The 23,212-nt window shown below is 34.7% G+C and overlaps 1 protein-coding gene across 24 annotated transcripts in view; it reads left to right on the plus strand.

Annotated features, from left to right (window-relative positions):
* The window catches only part of LOC141507890 (nebulin-like), a 266,955-nt gene that overhangs the window by 107,845 nt on the left and 135,898 nt on the right, over positions 1-23,212 (plus strand). For all 24 annotated transcript variants that reach the window (XM_074216005.1, XM_074215980.1, XM_074215989.1 and 21 more), the window contains 19 exons: positions 45-152; positions 1,470-1,781; positions 3,696-3,902; positions 5,330-5,434; positions 6,866-6,973; positions 8,426-8,737; positions 8,875-9,081; positions 11,545-11,649; positions 12,575-12,682; positions 13,687-13,998; positions 14,221-14,424; positions 15,931-16,035; positions 17,006-17,113; positions 17,420-17,731; positions 18,371-18,574; positions 19,644-19,748; positions 19,842-19,949; positions 21,366-21,677; positions 22,137-22,340. In XM_074216005.1, the coding sequence (XP_074072106.1) occupies positions 45-152; positions 1,470-1,781; positions 3,696-3,902; positions 5,330-5,434; positions 6,866-6,973; positions 8,426-8,737; positions 8,875-9,081; positions 11,545-11,649; positions 12,575-12,682; positions 13,687-13,998; positions 14,221-14,424; positions 15,931-16,035; positions 17,006-17,113; positions 17,420-17,731; positions 18,371-18,574; positions 19,644-19,748; positions 19,842-19,949; positions 21,366-21,677; positions 22,137-22,340 (3,546 nt within the window). The remainder of the gene's footprint in view (positions 1-44; positions 153-1,469; positions 1,782-3,695; positions 3,903-5,329; positions 5,435-6,865; positions 6,974-8,425; positions 8,738-8,874; positions 9,082-11,544; positions 11,650-12,574; positions 12,683-13,686; positions 13,999-14,220; positions 14,425-15,930; positions 16,036-17,005; positions 17,114-17,419; positions 17,732-18,370; positions 18,575-19,643; positions 19,749-19,841; positions 19,950-21,365; positions 21,678-22,136; positions 22,341-23,212) is intronic.

Below are 23,212 nucleotides of genomic sequence, written 5' to 3' on the forward strand. Positions count from 1 at the left end.
ACCTGAATAATAGAACGATCTTGTTTTCCTTCTTTGTGGATTAGAAACTCTACAGATCTGGCTGGGAAGAGGCTAAGAAGAAAGGATATGACTTGAGGCCAGATGCTATCTCAATTCAGGCTGCAAAATCTGCTAGAGACATAGCCAGTGATGTAAGTTCTCTTATTGAGCCTTAATTAAGATACAAGTACAAAGTCAGTGGTAAAATGAGACAGGCTTAAATGAATCATGTACTACTTTCCTTCTATATGTGGGCATTAGTTATCCTTGATGAGACTTTGACTTTGCAGAACCCCTAAGAAAATTAAAGAAATTCAATAGTTTTACAGTTACCCCTCTGGACACAAAGTGACCAAGTCTTCCTTAAGACAACCTATCTCTCAGCTACTTAATACACCCACTTTGATGCCTGCAGATTCTAATTGAGTTACTTATTAAATATACTTTTGAAATAATAATAGTAGTAGTGCATATTTTTATAAATTTTAAAAATTCAAAATCCTCTGAATACATTATCTCATTTGTTAAGAAAGAAATTGGATCTTTTAACCCGATTTAGTTTTTCTAGATGTTTCTAATTTATTACTACACATTGATCTGCCAAGGCAATTCTCAATATTAAGAGAGCATCATTTTCAGTTCTGACTCAAGAATCCACTGACTAAGACATTTACCGGGTCTAAATGTACTCTTAGGGAAATTATGTCTGCAAATCCTCCTTAAAAGTATTTTTAATGAAATTTAAAAAAAATTAACAAACATTTGCCCCCTTCCTCCCACTTCCCTTCTCCACTGGGAAAAGAAAAATAAAAACAAAACCCTCATAACAATATGCAAAGTCAAGAAAAATAGATTTCCCCTTTTGGCCAATACCAAAAAGTGTGTGTCCTTCTGCTACATAGTTAATCTATCACTTTTCTATCAGGTAGTAGGAAGCATTTTTCATCATCAGCCTTCTAGAATAGTGGTTGATCTTTGTATGCTATTTATAGTTCTTAAGTCTTTCAAAGTTATTTGTTCATTCATAGTTATGTGAAAAGTGTTCTATTGGGCAGTTCATATGAGTATTCTCTGAAACCATCATGGCACAATAGTATTCTATTATATTCAAATGTTGGAATTTATTCAGTTATTCTCTCTTCTACACACACACACACACACACACACACACACACACAAACACACACAATTATATGTAACACCTGTACCCCTTGAGTCAGCCTTCATTTCTGAATTACTGGGATTCATACTGAGTTCAGTTTTCCTTATGTCCTCTCAGCTTTTGGGGGTCAATGTGAGAACTTGAGAGGAAATTTTTTTTAAATCTATTTCTATTTAGTTCTTCTTATGCTTATTTTAAACTAGCTGAGACCAAATACATTTTAAAATGGTAGCCACCATATGGTTATGGGAACCTGTTCTCTTCCCTTATTCATCATCTCTGTCCCACTTTCTCCTTCTGCCCACAGTACAAGTACAAACAAGCCTATGAAAAAACCAGAGGGAAGCACATTGGCTTCCGGAGCCTTGAAGATGATCCCAAATTAGTGCACTTCATGCAAGTAGCTAAAATGCAGTCTGATCGAGAATACAAGAAAGGCTATGAGAAGTCAAAGACATCATTCCACACTCCAGTGGATATGCTCAGTGTTGTGGCAGCAAAGAAGTCACAGGAAGTGGCCACCAATGCCAACTACAAGCATTTGATCCACACATACAACATGCTTCCAGATTCCATGAGCTTTGAGTTAGCTAAAAATATGATGCAGATCCAGAGTGATGTAAGTGAAAGACACAAGATTGTGTGCATTTTAGTTCAGGAATTCTTGAATATTTTGAAAATAGCTACCAAGAAAGCAAATATGTCACTGATGATCTTGATGCTACCTCAACTTTTATAATGCACAGGGACTCTGTCACTTTGTAATTTTGCTGTAGCACTTGTTAGATGGTAAAAACTAAAAATATTTTTGTGGATATTAGAAAGATTATGCTAGACTATTTCAGTGAAGGTAGAGAAAGGCATATGGATGGAGAATCCAGCACTCATGGCTACTCATTTGCTAGATATAGGAGAAAGAAAGGAGAAGAAAGAAAGGAAGGAAAGAAGGAAAGAAGGAAAGAAGGGAGGAAGGAAGGAAGGGTGGGAGGGGGGAGGAAGAGAGAAAGGGAGGAAGGGAGGAATAAAGGAAGGAAGGGAGGAAGAGAAGAAGGGAGGAAGGTAGGAAAGAAAGGAAGAAATAAGGAAGGGAAGGAGAGGAGGAAGGAGGGAAGGAAATAGGGAAGGGAAGAAAGGTGGAGGAAGGAAGGAAAGGAGGAAGATATAAGGAAGGGAAGGAGAGAAGGAGGAAGGAGGGAAGGAAGTGGGGAGGGAAGGAAAGGTGGAGGAAGGAAGGGAGAGGAGGAAAGGAGGAAGGAATAAGGGAAGGAGAGAGAGAGAGGAAGGAAGGAAATGGGGAGGGAAGGAGGGAGGGAAGAAGGAAGGAGAAAGGAAGGAAAGAAAGGAGAGAGAGAGGTAGAGAGAGGAGAAAGGGAAGAAGGAAGAAGGAAGAAAGGAAGGGAGGGAGGGAGGCAGGGAGGGGGTGGGAGGAAGGAAGGAAAAATGTATGATTTGTCTTCTATGTGACAGACTGTGCTAGGTCAAAGTATTTTCTATTAGGCACTTTATAAACTTTATCTCATTTGTCCTCACATCTCTGGGAGGTAGGTGCATCATTATCCCATTTTATAGTCCAAGAAAGTGAGGCAAATAGAGATTAAGTGCCTTGTCCAAGGTCTCTCTCTCTCTCTCACACACACACACAGTAAGTGCCTGAGGCCACATTTGAACTCTGTCTTTCCTGCCTGCAGGTCCACTAAGTCACATAAAAGAAGAAGGACTAAAATGATGAACCCAGGGCCAAAGATGGTGATTAAAAAGAGAGTGGAGGTTATCTAAAGAGAAGTAGGCATAATACAATCCACCCAGGGCAAGAGCCAGAGCTGAGAGGAAAGTGCAGTTTATCACAAAACAGCTGTGAGGGTGGTTAAAAGCAGTAGTGAGTTGTACCAAGAGGCTTGTAATCTCTGAATGCAAATTAGTTGGGGATAAAGTTTCTGAACAGAGTATTGCCCTATGAAAAAAAGAACTAAACTTGAAATCATGGGACTCGAAGATAAAGGTCAGCTCCTCCATGGGCAAATGAGGCTTCTCTGGGCCTCAGTTTTTTTATCTGTAAAATAAGGAGACTGGACTAGATGTCCTCCAAGGTCCCTTCCAGCTCTAAATCTATGATCTAGGAAACACAATCAGAAGTAAAATTCCCACTGATAATTATTCTCTCTGCTTTTGAGTAACACTTTTCCCCCTAAGAGAATTGTGAAAGAAAACTAAGAGCTCTGAATTTGGTAAAATTATAACACCAGAGTTAACATCTGAGCTCTGGTGACTTAGGGTGAGTCACTTAACTTCCCTGGTTCTCAGGTTCCTCGTCTGAAAAATGGAGGAGGGGATGAGGATCGAATATCTCAATCTTTTTCCAGCTCCAGATCTAGCTAGGATCTGATGCGTTTTTGATTTGGTGAAAAAAGAATGGAAACTGAATATTTAAAATGATTGAATTTATGCTTGTCAAGCTACACTAGTTTTATGTCACTGATGATCTTGATGCTAATCATTGTTTCATTCCTTCCTTGCCACCTTTTTTTTTTTAAAGAATCATTATAAAGCAGACTATGATGACTTCATGAAAGGTATTGGATGGCTGCCTCTAGGCTCACTGGAAGCTGAGAAAAACAAGAAAGCTATGGAGATCATCAGTGAAAAGAAGTATCGCCAACATCCAGATACTTTGAAATATTCTACTTTGATGGACTCAATGAACATGGTTCTAGCACAGAATAATGCAAAAATTATGAATGAGGTAAGTAAATATTTCAACCATTTAGTTATTCAAAGGGAAGGAAAAAACATAGAACTAGGAGAAGAGCTGGTACTAGCTCTCTATGTTTCCAGCCATGTGACACTGGGAAAGTCACTTACATTCTCTGAATCTCAGTTTCTTTCTACGAAAAATGAACATAACAATATTATACCTCATCCTACAAAATACTTTATGAGAAAGTATATTGTAAATTGTAAAGCTGTGACAACTTCAGGTATTATTATTATTATTATATTCTTGAATACTTTAAGGAGACTAGGGGAAATGGGTGGGAGTTCAGTGAGAAAGATATTGGAGCAGGTAGAGGAAAAACAAACAGAGGGACTGTCCCAAGGGACCACTGTCTTCAAGCAATGGCTGAATAGCCTTTTTTCATGTGAGCAGATGTCATCCATCTAGAGAATGCATATCATCCATTAGTGTATCTATAAAATGTATTTATTTATTAAGTGCATTTAGAGATTATGGATATGTATATTCCCTCCCTTAATAAAGATTTTGACATATCCACACTATCGTTATTTAGATGGCATAAAATATGTCTCTCTATAAATTCATATGTTTCTGGATAAATATGTTATTCACAGATTATTTTGAAAGTCTTGGTCTTTCCAAGCTCCTAAAACTGTAGCAGTTCTTCAATTTGGTGACATCTCAGTATCAGTTAATTAAGTTTGGGAAATAGTAGCAGTGACCCGTATAAATCATCCACATTACTGATGTGGGATAATTTCTAAAGAACTACAGGTAATGAAAAAAAGAAGTGAGATGGTACCTATTTAGAGACATCTCCACTCCAAATGTCCATATGAATTATTTGTGTCCAACCTGTGGGAGAGACTTCAGAGTTTGGAGTCCAATACACTGTACCTTAGATCCCAACATAGTGATGTCATTTTGATCCTCTTCAAATATGAAGGAACAATAACTGGGTCTGACTTGTTGCTGTAGGGATTGAGTGCCAATTTGTGAGCAGGAACCAGTGGAACCTATGACAGAAGTGCAGATGTCCTTCTCTTCTCTCTGATTAAACACAAGAAGAATGGAAGGAAGGAAGGAAAAGGAGGAAGGATGGGAGGGAGGAAGGGAAAAAAGGAAGGAAACAAAAAAGAGAAAGGGAAAAAAAGGAGAAAGAGATAGATGCTCTCTCTCCTTTTTTCCCTTCTATAGCTAGCTAGCTAGATAGCCCTTGTAACAAATCTACATAGTCAAGCAAGGCAAATTCTCACATTGCACATAACCAAAAAATTATGATATATTTTACATCTTGAATCCACCACATCTATTTCAGGAAATAGAAATTTTGTTTCATCTTTGGTCCTCTGGAAACATTGTTTATTACTGCATTGATCAATTTTCTCTGTGATATTTTCGGGTTCTAACTTCACTACTTTGGGATTTTCTAGCATCTCTACAAGCAAGCTTGGGAAGCAGATAAGACCAAAGTTCACATCATGCCTGATCACCCTCAGATTGTTTTGGCAAAAGCAAATGCAATTAACATGAGTGATGTAAGTATATGTGTCGCTGCCATAGTTTCCCTGTCTTTACCATTAGAATCCATTCTTTCATAACATAATCAAATTTATTGGATATCTATTATATACATAGCACTATGCTCAGATGACACTATGAGGATATAAAACTAAAGGGAGGTTAGTCAACTCTCAGTACAGATTTTTGTGTCTAATAAAAATAATGATGTCATTCCAAGTCATGAAATCAAAAACCCTGTCTTTTCTAATCCTGTGCTCATACTCTATAGTTTGGAAATAGTTCACGGGATAGGCTTAGACATTCAGAAGTCTAATGCTTTGAAGCGGTGGCAGCATTTCAGGATGCTACAACAGGAATCTTTTTGCTTCAGGACTAGAAAATTATGGCACAGGAGAGGGATGAGAAAGAAGAGGAAGTATAAGTCAGAGTTTTCATTTCTTTTGAATTTGTGGGAGATTCCCTTGTGTGAAATTCTCAGATGGGGAAGGAAGCAGGATCATTCTTAGAGCCTAGGATAAGGAAGTGTCACACTATATGTTTTAGGTTAGATGTTTTCTTTTTCTTTCTTTTTTTCTTTGTCTAACTGGAATTGGTATATAATTTTTCTCTCCCCAAATTTTTTTCTCAGTTGAAATTCCTTCCACAGGCTTTAGAAATCACTAATGATCTTAGGCTCATAGAACTCCATGTATTTTAAGAGAACCAAGGAAACATTATGAATTTGGCTTACGGTTATCTCTGAATATATGGATCTTTTTCTCTGTTCTTTAATTTTTACTTTGATATATGATAGTCTTGCATGAAAATTCTCCTTAAATGGGTTAGTTAAGACTCCCCCAAACCTGGGGTGCAGTCTTATTCTGAGCTGTAAAACTCCAGATTGATTGTATAAGTAACTTAATAATCAAAGTGGAATACTCATAACTAGGTAGTCTAAGGCTGTTGCTAGACAACAAATTGCATTTCCCACAAAGACCCCCACCAGCATCCTTGTGCTAATTATAGAAATCAGACAAAGGGAGGAGGAGTTATAGATTATGTTAGTGTGTTATTTTGAGGTATACTCACTGGGCTCAAGTTCCAGACACCTGATCCTATCAGTGCTGTTTGAGCTAGAGCCTCAGACATGTAAGCCCTTGTACTGATCATATAGTGGCCATATCCCAGTTGTGTCCTGATCAGTGTGCTTTCTTTTGGCTTACATTAATCTTTTTGGTTTATGTTATTCATAGCTTTCATTGATAGGAACTCCATATAATAATAATAATAATAATAATAATAATAATAATAATAATAATAATAATAATAGTAGTAGTAGTAAAATGGCTTGCTCCAATAGGGACCCCACAGACATCAATACAGTAAATGGAGAAAGTTAACTTGGCAGAAGACCTGATTTCCAGTCCAATTGCTGATACTTTTTGTCCTTGTGTTTTTCTTCACAGAAATTATACAAACTTTCCTTGGAAGAGTCAAGGAAGAAGGGATATGATCTCAGAACTGATGCAATCCCTATCACTGCTGCCAAAGCATCTAGAGATATCGCCAGTGATGTAAGTCTGGACTTTTGTTTCCCATAAACAAACCCTGCTGACAAGAGCATTGGATTGGTTCTCTGAGTCCATTCTGCCAGAGGATTCACCAAAGTCCTCTTTCTTTGATCATCTATAAATTGATCTATTAACATTAGTCATTAAATGAAGCTCATTGCATATTTAAAGACCATTATTGCATTCTATGAGGCCTAGAAAAGCAATTTCATAGAATTAAGATATCCCATTCCTCTTCAGAACAACAATCAGTTGAACAAACCCCCATTGTTCTATTATGCATGTGAATTATTATGGATAGTAGAGAGAACCCTGGATTTGGAGTCAGAGGACCTACATTTGAATTGCAGATTTGCCATGTACTAATTGCATGATGTTGAGCAAGTCATGTAATCTCTACAATATTCCACAAAACTCAGGGACTGAACTAGATATCAAACCTAAATCCACACTTCTGTGAAGTAATACAGTTTGATGAGTTACATTCCTTTTCCAGTTAGTCAATTTTACTTTTTGATGAGTTATATTCCTTTTTCAGATGGTTATTTTTACTTTTAAAGGAGTCATTTCCCTTTTCCATATGATCAATTTTACTTTTAACGGATCTGGTTTCTTTTTCCATTTGACCAGTTTTATTTTTAAAAATATTGTTTTTTGAATCAATTTTCCATAATTCTCTTGTATGACTCTCATTTATTTTCTCCTTTGTCCTTCTTTCTCTCTTCTTTGGTTTTTAAAATCTTTTTAAAGTTCTTTCAAGAGGTCTTTTGGGATTTGAAACCAATTCATAAACATTTTGAGTCTTCACATATAGGTATTTTGTCTCTGCTTTCCTCTTCTGAGATGGCACAGAATAGTAGCTATCTATGGTTAATGCTCTTTTTTTACTCATTTTGATAATTGAACTCTGCTCCAGGGGTCTAGGGGTATAGTCTCAAGCATCTTGTGTGGGGCTGGGGGTCTTGGCTTACCACTTGACTATGGCATTGTCTATGATATATATATCTAGTATTAGAAATGTGTTTTTCCCTTGTGTTTTTCCCTGGACTGTCTAGCCCAGTCTCCCCTGCTTCATTAGCATTCTTGGACTTGAATTTTGCCTTCTGAGCTGAGGTTGGGACCCTCACTGATGACCTGCTGTACCATTGGTCTATTGAGCTGGGACCTGTGCCATGCTATGATCATACTCACCTTTTACCCACTTGAGACCAAACTTTTCTGAAATTCCTCCTTGTCATCTTGAGTTTCACTCTTTTTTTTGTGGGTTCCGTAGCTTTAGGGTCCATTTAAATGCTTCATTAGAAGTTTTTTGGAAGAATTCCAGAAGCTTCCTAACTTCGTACCACCATCTTGGCTCTACCTGGGAAGTTCAGTAGCATTGTTTCACATCCTTTTTTTGTGCTTTGATTTTTATTTAAGGAGTTTTTGACATACATCATCTTATTTTCTTCACAGTATAAATACAAATATAATTATGAAAAGGAGAAGGGGAAGATGGTTGGTTTCCGTAATCTTCAAGATGATCCCAAACTAGTCCATTATATGCAAGTGGCTAAAATGCAATCTGAACGGGAATACAAGAAAAACTATGAGAATACCAAGACCAGCTATCACACTCCGGCTGACACACTTAGTGTCATAGCAGCCAGGGATGCCCAGGCCAACATAAGCAACACTGCCTACAAGCACCTGATTCACAAGTACATCCTCCTTCCTGATGCTTTGAATATTGAATTGTCCAGGAATATGAATCGCATTCAAAGTGATGTAAGTCTGTGTTTCCTTTTGGGTTGTTGATTATTGGTTCCAAGATGGGAAAAGAGATTATATTTTTCTTTTCCGTCAGACAAATGCTCCCAGTCAAGTGAGTAAGGTAACAAAGAATTTGCTTCTTCTCTTTATAGAACGAATATAAACAGGACTACAATGAATGGTACAAAGGCCTTGGCTGGAGTCCCGCAGGTTCTCTGGAAGTGGAGAAGGCCAAGAAAGCTACTGAATATGCAAGTGACAGGAAATACCGACAGCATCCTAGCAACTTCCAGTTCAAGAAACTGAGTGACTCCATGGACATGGTGCTTGCAAAACAGAATGCACACACCATGAATAAGGTAAAATACATGTCATTCATTCTGAATAAGCTTCATGTCCCCCAAACTGGTATTGAAAGAAGGGATGTTTTGGAAGGCTCTATTTTTCCTTTAGAACCTTTGATATCATCCCCCTCCATTTCTGAACAATTGAAAATCACTCCAGATTACTTTTGCCTCTTTTTTTCCCCTTCCCCTCCTATCTTCTGTTTTCTTTTGTCTTATATCACTTTGACTTTTTTAACTTTAAAATTTCCCTGCCTCTTTATTCTCCCTCCCAAAACTCCAAAAAATATGTTGGATTGGCATAATGTTGGAGGGGCAAGAGAGATATTTTAGGGAATATAAGACAAAAAGTCTGATTGATCAAGTCCTCCTTCATATCTTCTTGCCTGATTATTTTCAAATTATTTGAAATTCCATATATGTTTGAGCTGGTACTCTTTCTCTACATATTGCATTTCCATGTTTTATTTGCTTCTATTTCATATTTTAAGGGCATTTATCTAATTACATTTGAAGAATTGCCTGAGACATCTAAATTTTTTTATGGATTGTTCTTGAGTACATTTAATAACTGTTCATTAATTTTCTCTAATAGTATTAATGCAACATGTTAACAAATAACTCTACTCAAGTAGTAATAATATGTACAATTACAGAATATCAGATTTGAAGAGAGTTCAGAATTCATTTAATAAAATACCTAAGCAACAAATCTTCTCAAACTGAAGATTTGGCTCCAGGCTTGCATTTGTAGTCCCCTTAGTGATGGGGAGCTCATTAATTTCAGCAACAGATCATTACATTTGTGACCAAAACTAATTATTGGGAAATTGTGCCTTACCAACCAAAACCTATCTTCCTCCAAATTCTATCGTTCTTAGTTTTAACTTTTGAGATCAAGCAAGACAAATTCATTCACTCTTCTATGTAATATTCATTCAACTATTTAAAAATTATAATAAATTCTATTCTCCTATTCCTAAGTCTTCTCTTCCATAGACTAAATATTCCCATTTCCTTTAACCAATCTTCCTAATGCATTGTTTGGTATTCTCATAAAATATTGGTCACCCTACTTGGTTTATCAGTCTCCTCACAATTAAATGTAAAGAACTTAACATGAAATTGTAGAATAGCCTTTACCATCCTGAAGAGTTTGGTATTATAAGGTAGTTCAAGATTACAATAGACTTTTGGGCTGCTATTTCATATAACTGAGTTTATAGTCCATTAAAAACTCAACATCTTTTTGATATGATTTTCCCCATTCTTGACATCATGGCCTCACCAAAAAATAGGACTTTATTTTTATCCCTTTTAAATTTCATTTTATTGTATTTTTTAGACTGCGGCAATTTTTGAGATTTCAAATCTGTCATCCAGATGTCTGTCTCCACTTTCATCCACAAATTAATTAAACATAATTTCTGTAACTTCCTCTATACCATTTACTCATTACTGTTTGGGTCAAATCATTCAATCTGTTCCCAAACCACCAAAGGTTGCTAGATCTATAGGGATATCATAAGGGCCTTTGTTAAATTCCTTGCTAAAATCTAAATTTATAAACAGGTTATCACTCTTAATATATTTCTAATAATCTTGCCCCCCAAAACAATGAGCTTGGGCCATTCTAGGCTATCAGGTTTATAGAGTCATGGGTTTAGAACCAGAACAGACCATAGAAAACATCAAATCCAATTCCCTTTATTTTATATAAGAAAATTGAGGACCAAAGAGGTTAAGTGACTTGCTTAAGGCCACAGAATTTGTAAGTAATTGAGTTGAAATTTTATCCATTAAACCTTGCTTCCTGTCTTCAAAAACAATTGTCCAAAAGAAATTAAATTACTTGATTAATGTCATTTAGCTTAAAAACTAAGGCAGGATTCAAACTCAGCTCTTCTGATTCCATCACTTTATCCATTACACCAAGCTCTCTTTTCTCTCTTTCTTTCTATCTCTGGATCTCTCTTTCCCTTCTGCCTTCTCAATGAACTCATATTGTTTTGTAGCACTCATCATTATCTCCCTAAGTCCTCACAAATTTATTAAAGCACTCTAGAACTTTCTCAGGGTTAGAAGATAAACTTTTTTAAATTATCATTTAAGAAATTAATTTTCTTTTTTTTGAAAATGGGACAATACCCATCTTCAAATGTGTGCTACTTTTCTTTTCTATGTGATTTCTTAAAAATTAGGGACAAAGGATTAGGGACAATTATATCCAAAAGGTCTTTCAGTATCCTGGAATGTACTTCATCTAGGCTAGGTCATTTGAGTGTGTTGAAGATACATAGATATCTTACCTAAGATTTCATTTCCCTTTGTTCTAGTCTCCTAGTCTGAAAGGCATTGACCAAGACAATAGAAACAAAATTGATATTTACCTTACTTTCAGAATATTTTTAAAAAGAACATTTCTTCCTCACCCTATTTAATTATTTTAATAATTTACCTGTTCCTATTTCTCTTTAGCATTTATATACTGTTGATTGGAACAAAGACAAGACTCAGATTCACGTTATGCCAGATACTCCAGATATTCTACAGGCCAAGCAGAACCAGACATTATATAGTCAGGTAAAGATATTTTAAGCTACTTTTTTTAGACTTAGTCACAAATATTAATTAATTTATAAAAAGGTCATACCATAGAAACATGGAAGGAAAAGAAGTGGAATATTCAACAAGTTTAATTCAATTCCTACTACATACTCAGATACATTTCCCATAAGTCAATTTGATTATCCTCAAAAAAGGATATTTTTGCTGTCGATTTATCATATGTATGTCACTTGGTCTGATCACAATCTAACTTCTATGTCCAAAGATGCTTAGCAATAAGAGTAAAAGTACTTTAATCTTTTTCTTACTGTTACCATAATAGACACAATCAAAGACTATGAGCTGTCTCAGGGTTCTCAGAGATCCTAATTTCACATTTGTTATTGTCAACCCTAAAACCCCAATGACAATAATAAAATATTTTGGAATTCTCACTAATGATCTACTCAATGCAACAACAATGAATCAATCAATAAAGATTTATTAAATGCCTCCTATGTTCCAAGTATTGTTCCAGGTGGGATAAAATAACCAATACAGAAACACACACACACACACACACACACACACACACACACGCATGCACACACGCACACATGCACTTACACAATTCAAGAGTTGCTTTCTTCAAGGAATTTATATTCTATTTGAGAAGTATATACATAGGAATATATAATCAAAGGTTATTAAGGTGTCCTGTGACTATAATATACTTTTCAAGATCAAGTAAGACTAGATAAAATAATTGGAAATAAAATGAAAATGCATAGTGACTAACTGTTGAGATCATAAAAGAAAAGACTTTTAAAACATGTCTTATATCCTAGGTTTCCAAATTATAAAACATACTGGAATATGACCATGCTACCTTCAGTTATATTTTTGTTTTAAACATCTACTAAGAATAATTGTGAAAATAACAAATATCACTTTAATTTAGAAACTGTATAAACTTGGATGGGAAGAAGCATTAAAGAAAGGCTATGACCTTCGGCCTGATGCAATTTCAGTCCAGCTGGCCAAAGCTTCCAGAGACATTGCCAGTGATGTAAGTAATCTATCAAGTGCTGTTATGTCACTTCTGTCTGACATCATGACTGGTTTTTTACATGAACAGTTGCTATTAACAATTATTATTTAAAGTATATTAAGGAGGATTATTTTTCAAATCTAGGCTTTAGTTTTGTAAAATACTTTGTTTCTGACACCTAACATATTAGCTATTTTTCCAGGTTTGTGGCATTTGTATATTTGATATACTTTTCTTGTATGTCTTCATCTGAGTGTTTGATGAAAAATGTTGAACAAGAAATCACATTTTGCAAATCAAAAATCAGATAAATCTAATAAAAAATCCATGTCGATCATGCTTTTCTTTCATGAAACTGGTACTTAACACCCCAAATCCTAAAGTAGGTATTCTTGATCTTTTTTGTCATGCCTTTGGAAATCTAGTGAACTCTATGTACTTCTCAAAATAATGTCTTTAAAAATGTGTAAAATAGGGGAAGCCAATTAAAATGAAATCTAGTTATTAACATTTAAAAAAAATTCAGACTCCAAATTAAGAACTCTTGTCTTAGAGGTATGTTCATTTTCCTGAACATCAGTAAATAGAATCCTTCAGAATGATAATGATCCAACAAACTGTACCATAAGCTATGAATCAAATATAACTCTATCTGAGTATGCATTCCTCTGTCTTTTCAATGAGTATACTTTGAGAGACATTGTGACACACTTTTGCTGAAATCTAGATAAGCTCTATTTTTTTCTTTCTAGTATATCCCTCTGACTCAAGATAGATTTTGCAATGTCAGAAAAATAGATTCTCCTGACTATCTCCATAATCTCTCTTGATTAACTTGATTTCCCCCATTTATCTTACTAACCATCTACAGATAAGACTTATCTGGCTTACTAACAGTATAGAGAGATTTCTACCTATTTGAAAGAAGAAAGCATCATTCAAATGTGTAGACTTAAGAGATCTGTGTTAACTTGCCTTGTTTTTGTTTTAAGTTTTTAAAATTTTGTTACTTGTGATTTCAGTATAAGTACAAGGAAGGCTACCGCAAACAACAAGGCCACCATATTGGATTCCGTAGCATTGAAGATGACCCCAAACTGGTACTATCCATGAATGTGGCCAAAATGCAGAGTGAGAGGGAATACAAGAAGGATTTTGAGAAATGGAAGACTAAGTACACCAGTCCAGTAGACATGCTGGGAGTAGTTTTGGCCAAGAAATGTCAGACTTTAGTCAGTGATATAGACTACAAGCATCCCCTTCATCAATGGACATGCCTCCCAGACCAAACAGCCATTATTCAAGCTAAAAAAGTATATGAACTGCAGAGTGATGTAAGTTTCATTTGATTAACATATTTCAAAATGTTATTATTATTAAATTATTAGGTAAAACATTGCATTTTGAAGGCTTAATTATTTTGTCATAAAGAAAGTAAAACAGCAGAAAGCAAATTAACAATGACTAGTTTTTGCTTTATAATGCATGCTAATGGTTAAGTTAAATATTCCAAATGAAAAAAAAGATCTTGTTGGATCTGATTTGTTCTCCCACAGAACATGTACAAATCTGATCTCCTATGGCTCAAAGGAATAGGATGGAGCCCACTGGGCTCTTTGGAGGCTGAAAAGAACAAAAAGGCTTCAGAAATCATCAGTGAAAAGAAATACAGGCAACCAGCAGACAAAAACAAATTCACCAGTCTTCCTGATGCCATGGACATGGTTTTGGCAAAGACAAATGCCAAAAACAGGAGTGATGTGAGTTACTATTAGGAGATGAATTATAACTGAAGAGACTGATGTTTTGGACTTGGATGTTTTATTGATGTTCTCATCATTCCATGCCATATCAAGTAATAAATGAACATGGGAATTTTTTCTTAATCCAAAAAAAAAAGAATTTTTTTTGTGAAGAGGAAAAATATTGAATAGCTCTACTTTTCTTTGAAGATTGACTATAAAAAGTTCCAAGTTAAATTCTGAGTAACTGATATGCTGAGATGATATGTTGAGACATTTCATGTACTTTAGCATGGTCAATGAAAGAAATATGAGGGAGTTGATGTAATTATAAATGTAAATCCTTCCAGTGGCACACTACATATACTTTAATAAATAAAATAGAAACAAATTTTGCTTCAGAGTCAGATTTCTCAGAATTTATGACTTCCATTCCTTCCTCCAAATTAGTTACTGACTTTTCTGATCCCCACATAGCAAGGTAGCAGTATACATTCCATTCTATATAGGGGATGGGTCAGGGGAAGTGTTCTATAGTTGGTGGGAAAAGTTAAAGTAGGAGTTTAAAGGATTCTAGAGAGAGAAAGGACCTAAGTCATCTATACCTGGGGTCATCTAGACCTGATTTTACACACAAAGAGACTGAGAGACAGGGACCTGATTTGAAAATTTTCCTAACAATGCAAATTCATTAACTATGGTAGGACTTACAGTTTTGAATAGTTGCCTGGCATACTATGAGGTTAAATGACTTGCCTCCAGTCAGAGAACTAGTTAGTGGAGGAAATGGACTGCAATCCAAATATTCTGACTCTAAATTCAATATTTTTTCGACCTAAATCACAGTGAGATTAATTTACTAGGTGATCAAGTTCAGGGCTATGAAAATTATTGATTTTTTTAAATGACCAAAGTTGACTATTATTCAACTCAATCTGTTTTAACATATATATAAATATAATATAATACAATACAATATAATACAATACAATATAATATAATATAATATAATATAATATAATATAATATAATATAATATAATATAAAAATATATTCAGCCTATACAGCAAGCATTCTAGTGATAACAGAGTATAGTAGTTAGAAGAGTGGCCTGGAAATTAGGAAGACTTACTTTGTGGTCCTGACACATACTAGTTATGTGGGCCCAGGCCACACATTTAATCAGTGTCTTTACTTGTGAAATGGGGATGTTGAGAGGGTCAAATAAGATAATATATGTAGGATATCTTGCTCAACTCATTGATTTTACAAATGGATTCATAGATGTTAAGTGATTTGCCTAAATGGTATCCCATATAACTGAGGTAGAACTTGACCCTGAATCTTCTGATTCTGAGATCAGTACTCTTCTTGTCCCTGGTTAACTAGGATTTAAAAGTGAAGAAATGTCTCTTTTCTGCTAAAGAATATCTCTCAAGCAGATTAGGTTGTCCTGGCAAATTCATAAAGTTATCTAATATTCTTGTCAGTTCTTATTGAAAAAATTCTTATTCTTCTTTTTAGAGACTCTATCGAGAAGCTTGGGATAAAGACAAGACACAGATCCACATAATGCCTGATACCCCTGACATCATTTTGGCAAAAGCAAATTTGATCAATACAAGTGATGTAAGTTCCATTTAGGAAATGTATGTTACAAAGTTCATTGAAATTCTTCCAGGATAATAAATTACAAGTTATTTTTAATATCTGAATTATTTTAATTAATAAAATGCATCTGAATTTGATTTCTCATAATAAGATTTTGGGTTTTCTAGTTTCTAAGTGTTAAGACAGCTGTAAAACATATGCATGCAGGCAAGTTTAAATAGAATCCCAAGGACATTTCCCCAGATCCATAATTCTAAATGTCAATTTTTTTTGGATTATTTCTATGATACAAATTCTAAAGTACACCAGATCAACAAACTTTGGGCACATCAATACCTCAGGAAAGTTCAAATAAATCTTTTGTTTGTTGTATATGACAACTATGAAAATTCAAAATTAATAATTCCTTCCTATGTTCTGAATTTAGGATCAGCATGCATTAAAATAATAGCCTAGAAGATACATCAGTGATATGAGAAGTTGCTATTAAACTTAATCTCACAATTTTCTACTATATATTTTAAAACAACAATAATAAAAAATTCTAACTCTTCAAAAACAATAAAGAACCTTTTGCTTTTATAAGCGGTCATTATTTTTTGCTTGACATTGAATATTATATATCAGCATCCTTTTGGTTGCATTCAGAGTTTATGAGATCAGATTCTTTCTCTGCAATTCTTTTTTTATTTTTTTTAGAATTTTTAATGCAATTCCTCTTGTTTCCTGACAAAGACCTCTTACAAAATACTGAAATTAATAAGTAAAACAATACTTCATTGATATATATTATAGTAGCCCATAGAATTTTTCATTTTTAAAAATATTAAAAATGGAATTTATTCATTTCCAATTTCATTTGAGTTCTCTGTCTCATTCATGTTATTTTCTTGGGACCTGGAAATATTTAGCACTTTGGTGCCACCAAATTGTAAGTGATTTTTTCAGGAGAGTATTTGTTAAAATAATTTTGTTCCTCTCTCCATAGAAACTCTACAAATTAGGCTATGAGGAGTTGAAGAAGAAAGGGTATGATCTTCCTATTGATGCAATTCCAATCAAAGCAGCCAAGGCATCCAGAGAAATTGCGAGTGAAGTAAGTTTCTATTTTTGCTTCATACCAACTTCATTATCATTTGCCATTTCAATTGGATCATACAAATCATTTCTGAGATTAAATTGAATCTCTCAAAAAGTAACCTATTAGAACAGAAGCCTAGATAGTTCTGGAATGTTTTGTGAAGGAGAATATGTCCATGCCAAGTTTTTGACATGGATCAAATTTCCCATATGAATTTAATTCAAATTTCAAATTTGAATCCAGACTTCAATCTCCTGTAAAAATCTGTGAAATCATTTGTCATAGGTGGTAATTTTGATTTGATTTTCCCCTTTTTCTCAGTACAAGTACAAAGAAGGCTATCGCAAGCAGCTTGGCCACCATATTGGAGCCCGTGATGTAAAAGATGATCCCAAGATGATGTGGTCTATGCATGTAGCCAAGATCCAGAGTGACAGAGAATACAAGAAGGACTTTGAGAAGTGGAAGACCAAGTTCAGCAGCCCAGTAGACATGCTGGGGGTTGTGCTGGCCAAGAAGTGCCAGACCTTGGTCAGTGATATAGATTACAAACATCCCCTGCACCAATGGATATGCCTACCTGACCAGAATGATGTTGTTCATGCCAGGAAGACCTATGATCTTCAGAGTGATGTAAGTTGAAAGCTATTAATAGTTCAATAGCAAAATATTTCTCTTCATTTTTAATCTTTCATAACTTTTGCCTCACTATAGGGTAATGTCAGTCTTTAAGAACTTAGCTCAATGACCCCAATTTTCATAGAATTATGGCATTTAGAGCTGAAAAGGACCTTAGAGACACCTCAAGCCTCTCATGTTAAAGATAGGGAATTGAAGGCCCTTAGAAGTCAAGCAACTCATCTTGGATCACCCAGTTAATAATCATCAGAGCTGTTATTCAAAGGCCTAGTATTCAGGTCCTATAATTCCAAATCAATATTCCTTCACCTACACTCAACCATCTCTCTACAACAAGTTGAAATTCCTGGAGGCACCATCCATTCAACTAATGTTCAGAATAACTTTCAGTTGGAAGTTTAAAAAATGCATTAAAAATTAAGGATGATTTTAGGTAAAAGTGTGTTCTTGAGTGATATCTCTAATTTGATGTTTCAATTTATAAGATTGTGATTTTAAAGTCTGTATTTAATTCAAAGTAAAATTTCTATAAAAATGAAAATATAAACAAACCCTCCCCCAAAGAAACTATTTTATCCCTCCCAGAGTTGATTATGACTTTTATATTAACTGGCTATAAATCTGAAATTTCAGAATGTATATAAAGCAGATCTCCAGTGGTTGAGAGGCATTGGCTGGTCCCCAAGTGGCTCCCTTGAGGATGAAAAGAATAAAAGAGCAACTACAATTCTGAGTGACCACATTTATCGTCAGCACCCAGAAAAATTCAAATTTTCTAGTCTTATGGACTCTATTCCTATGGTTTTGGCAAAAAACAATGCTAAAACAATGAACCATGTAAGTCTTCTTATTTGTGGAAGGAGGGTGGTTTTATTTTGTATAATTTATAGGAATGTCAACATACCTATCTCTTATCATAAGGCAAAGTCTATTTCATGAAAAATTCATTTAATTAAAATAATGAAACCATTAATTTCAATGAGAAAAATTATGAAATATTCCTGGACTCCCCAAAGTCTCTTAATTTTTACTTATCAATGTCCAAACTGAATAGGTGTTTGTTGTTCAATCATTTTAGTAGTTTCTGACTCAGTTTTCTTGGTAAGGATACTAGAGTGATTTTCCATTTCATTCTCTGACTCATATTACAGATGAGGAAATTAAAACAAATAGGGTTAATTGACTACTCAGGTAGCAAATATCTGAACCCAGATTTGAACTCAGAAAGATGAATCTTCCTGTCTATCCCCAGTACTCTATCCACCACATCACCTAGCCATCCTAAACAGGTCCTTAGTTAATAGTAATTATAGAAAGGAGAAAATTTTCATGTGTGAATTTTGAGGTTGTTATGGGAAAAATAAGTCAGCCTGCTACTGAGGGTGAGGATGGCAAACAGGACAAGGAAGAAGAGCTGCCCCCATTTGGAACCTTACCTTCTTCTGATGAAACAATTTGTACAGGTTTTTTTAGAGGAGTACATGCCATTCTTAAGGTGGAGGGCAGAAATTCTTCTGAAGCAGATGTTTGCATTTGGGGGTGAGAAAAGCATGAAAGAAAGATTGCTTTGCCTTTCTAGGTTTATTGGGTAGAACTCACCAAAGCAGATTATTGTTATAGTATTATCTGTGGTAGCTTCACCTATGACCATCTAGCTATGCAGAACTCTCAGACTCCAACTTTCATCTTCTATATGTGCTATCTTTTGTTAAGTATATGTTCTCATGTCTGGTATGGGGAAGAATGATCTCTCATAAAGTAAGGTGAGAAGTAGTTGTCTCATAAAAAGAGTGGTGAAAAATAAGATTACATATTATAGTTGTCTGAAACAGCAAAATAAAAATTCATAAAGTTAACATAATTATGTGATTCAATATAACATTTTATTTGTTTGTGTTTGTTTCAGCGCCTCTATACTGAAGCATGGGATAAAGATAAAACTAGCATCCACATTATGCCAGACACCCCTGAAGTTTTGCTGGCAAAGCAGAATACAATTAATTACAGTGATGTAAGTGACTACATTGACTTTTGAATATTAAAAGAGTTTTTCTTAAAATTAATCTTTTTTATATGAACTTATACTTATTTATCAATATCTTAGAAACTGTATAAACTTGGCCTAGAAGAAGCCAAGCAGAAAGGCTATGATTTGCGGATAGATGCCATCCCCATTATGGCAGCTAAAGCCTCCAGAGATATTGCCAGTGAAGTAAGTAAATGCATGCAATATTCCGCCATCAGCTTAGGTCAAAATTTCTCAATAACCTGTATTTAACAGAATAGCAAATACACATAAAACCCCATGCTCTGGCTTCACATCCATCTAAAAATTTGCTTTTCAGATAATAGTTTAACATAAGTGAGCTTAATGAAATCCTCAAACTCAATTCTATATGGCCCAAAGTAAAGAGTCTAAAAAATATTCTCTAAAACCACAGTGCCATGTTTCTTTTCAGTAATAAAAGAAGATATCTGACTGTACTTGAGGTATATGTCTTGGTTTATCCATGTAAAGATGGATAACTATTTTATCCAAACCCTCAATTATGTGTCCCCCTCTTTGTGCCTGATGAGATCGTTAATAGACTCACAGTCAGAAGAGATATCATTGCCATCTAGTCCAATACATTACGAACCAAGAATCCCCTTTATTATATACCCAACAAAAAGTCATCCATCTCCTTTTTAGGAAAGATCATCAGTAAGGGGAAATTCAGTCCCTCTGGATATGATTAATTATGAAAAGGTTTTTCCTGACATGAAGTAAAAATCTTTTCCACTTTTGTCCATAACTCTGAATTTTAGTCTTTATGGACAAACAGAACCTGTTCAAGCCTTCCTTTTTCATTATAGTCCTTCAAATATATGAAGATAACTATTAACTCTTTTCTCCTTATACCCTCAAATTTAAATTAAAATCCCCCATTCATTCAGGCAATCCTCCTGTGGTATAGTATCTCATTCCTCTACCATCTTAGTCACTTTGCTCTGGACCAATTTACTAATTTATCATTGTATAGTTTAACTCAAAATTCTAGAAACATTTGAAATGCTAAATATCTTCCTGTCTTATAAGTAAAGAATCTAATCAGGAAACCCTAAGTAAACTAGGATAGTTCTTTTTGCGTCTTAATTCTTGCCTGCCATTTTCTTTTCCCAAAAAGATGAAGACAAAAAAGGTTGACTCAGGTATTTTTTTCCCTCAAACCCTAATTGTAGAACTTATTTTATCCCCAAACAATTATCTTTCCCTAAAAGCGTTTTTCTGATGTCTCACTCTGTTAGGATATTTTAAGGGTACTCCAGGATAGTGTGCCTTCCAGTAGGTACTCAAATGTCTTTAAATATGGATTCTGTAATGGGCTTTATGTCTGTCACCATGGGATCAGTCTAAATAATTTCAACAAGGTTTATCACCATGGAGATGGTGATATTGGGGGGGGAGGGAACAACAAAGCTTGATAACTTGGTAAGGCTTCAATGGATTACAATACTAAGTTAAAGGGCATGATGCCCTTATAGAGGAAATAACAGTCTTGAAATACTAATGATATAATCACAAATTAACAAATTAGAACTTTGACTGCTGTTTCCTGTAATAGCTAAACTCTTCTTCCCCTCTTAGTACAAATACAAAGAAGGCTATCGTAAGCAACTTGGTCACCATATTGGAGCCCGAGCCATTCATGATGACCCCAAGATGATGTGGTCTATGCATATAGCCAAGGTTCAAAGTGACAGGGAGTACAAAAAGGACTTTGAGAAATGGAAGACCAAGTTCAGCAGTCCAGTGGATATGTTGGGGGTTGTGCTTGCCAAGAAATGTCAGACCTTGGTCAGTGATGTGGATTACAAGCATCCTCTGCACCAATGGACCTGCTTGCCAGACCAAAATGATGTTATTCATGCTCGTAAAGCTTATGACCTACAGAGTGAAGTGAGTATTGACAATTATGACATAAATGTTGGGGAAAGCAGTTAATCAAAACATGTGGAAAATATAGCAATAGATATTCTAAACTTGGTCATCAGATCCATGGTGAAAGTAAAATAATTTCCTTTTCTTTCCTAACATTATTGATTATTTTCCATGAATAAATGCTATTGGAAGAGTTTAGGAAGATCTATCCTATATATCTATATCTATGTCTATGTCTATGTCTATGTCTATGTCTACGTCTATATCTATATCTATAGCTATATCCATACATTTCAAGGTCATCTCTCTTATAGGACATGATTTCTAATTTAGCCCATTGAATATAAAATTGGGATAATTGTACACTTATCTATAGATTGATTTTTTTAAAAAATTGTTTACATTTGCTTTCATATGTTTTTAAATGAGGATTCATGACAGATTCAAAGATAAACTTCATTACTATTATGTCAACAGAATTTATACAAGTCAGATCTCCAGTGGTTGAGAGGAATTGGCTGGGTACCCATTGGTTCTTTGGATGTTGAAAAATGCAAGCGAGCAACAGAAATTTTGAGTGACAAAGTCTACCGTCAGCCTCCAGACAAACTGAAATTTACCAGTGTGACTGATTCTTTGGAGCAAGTGCTGGCCAAGAATAATGCTATTACCATGAACAAAGTAAGCCTGCATTCTTCTAGGGAAAAAAGAGGATCAGCATTTCTATCTTTTGATCATGAAAAAGGAAGAAAAACCAATAAAGAAAAAAGTTGATGATTAAATAGTTTTAGACTGAGACATCATTAATTTCCTCTAATTCTTTACCAACTCTGTTGTTCTTTGAGGTTTCTGAAACTAGGTTTTAGAGCAAGAGCCCTAGGCTACTTTATATACATTGAATAGAGTACTAGACTTGAAATCCAAAAGCACTGGATTCAAATCCAACCTTAGGCACTGACTAGCTGGGTGACCCTGGTCAATTAATCTGAAGTGGGTCTCAGTTTTTCTCCTCAGTAACATGTGAACAATAATAGGACCTTTCTTTCTGAGTTTTTATGAGATTAAAAATTAAATCTATTTGTAAAGTATTTTTTGCAAAATATAGATGCTATCATAATAATTATTATTATTGTTAAATTAGCTCACTTTATTTTTACATTCTGAAGTTATTTGGATGTTTCTTGCTTACATATGCTTTAGTAGTTACTATTCTTCTTTGCATCTACATTAGAATTCATTCATTTATTCATTCAGATAGCCTACCTGCTCAAAAAACAAACACTTACTAAATACTATATGTTTCATGCTATATTCCAATTATGGGCAAAGCACCATCTTTGATGAATAAGTTATGGCTTTGCCTTTATGAATCTCAAAATCTATTGTAAATATGTATAAACAATATACAATAAATATATGAAAATTTTGCAACAAATTTAATGTTGAATTGAGTATATTAGGATTTAAGAAAAATAAAAAATTAATATGCCCAGTCTAAGGAAGGAAAAAGCATTTCAAAACTGATTACTTCCTAAGTCATCCTATTCTTCTTG

The sequence above is a fragment of the Macrotis lagotis genome, chromosome 1, assembly GCF_037893015.1.
Source record: "Macrotis lagotis isolate mMagLag1 chromosome 1, bilby.v1.9.chrom.fasta, whole genome shotgun sequence".
Classification (NCBI taxonomy): domain Eukaryota; kingdom Metazoa; phylum Chordata; class Mammalia; order Peramelemorphia; family Peramelidae; genus Macrotis; species Macrotis lagotis.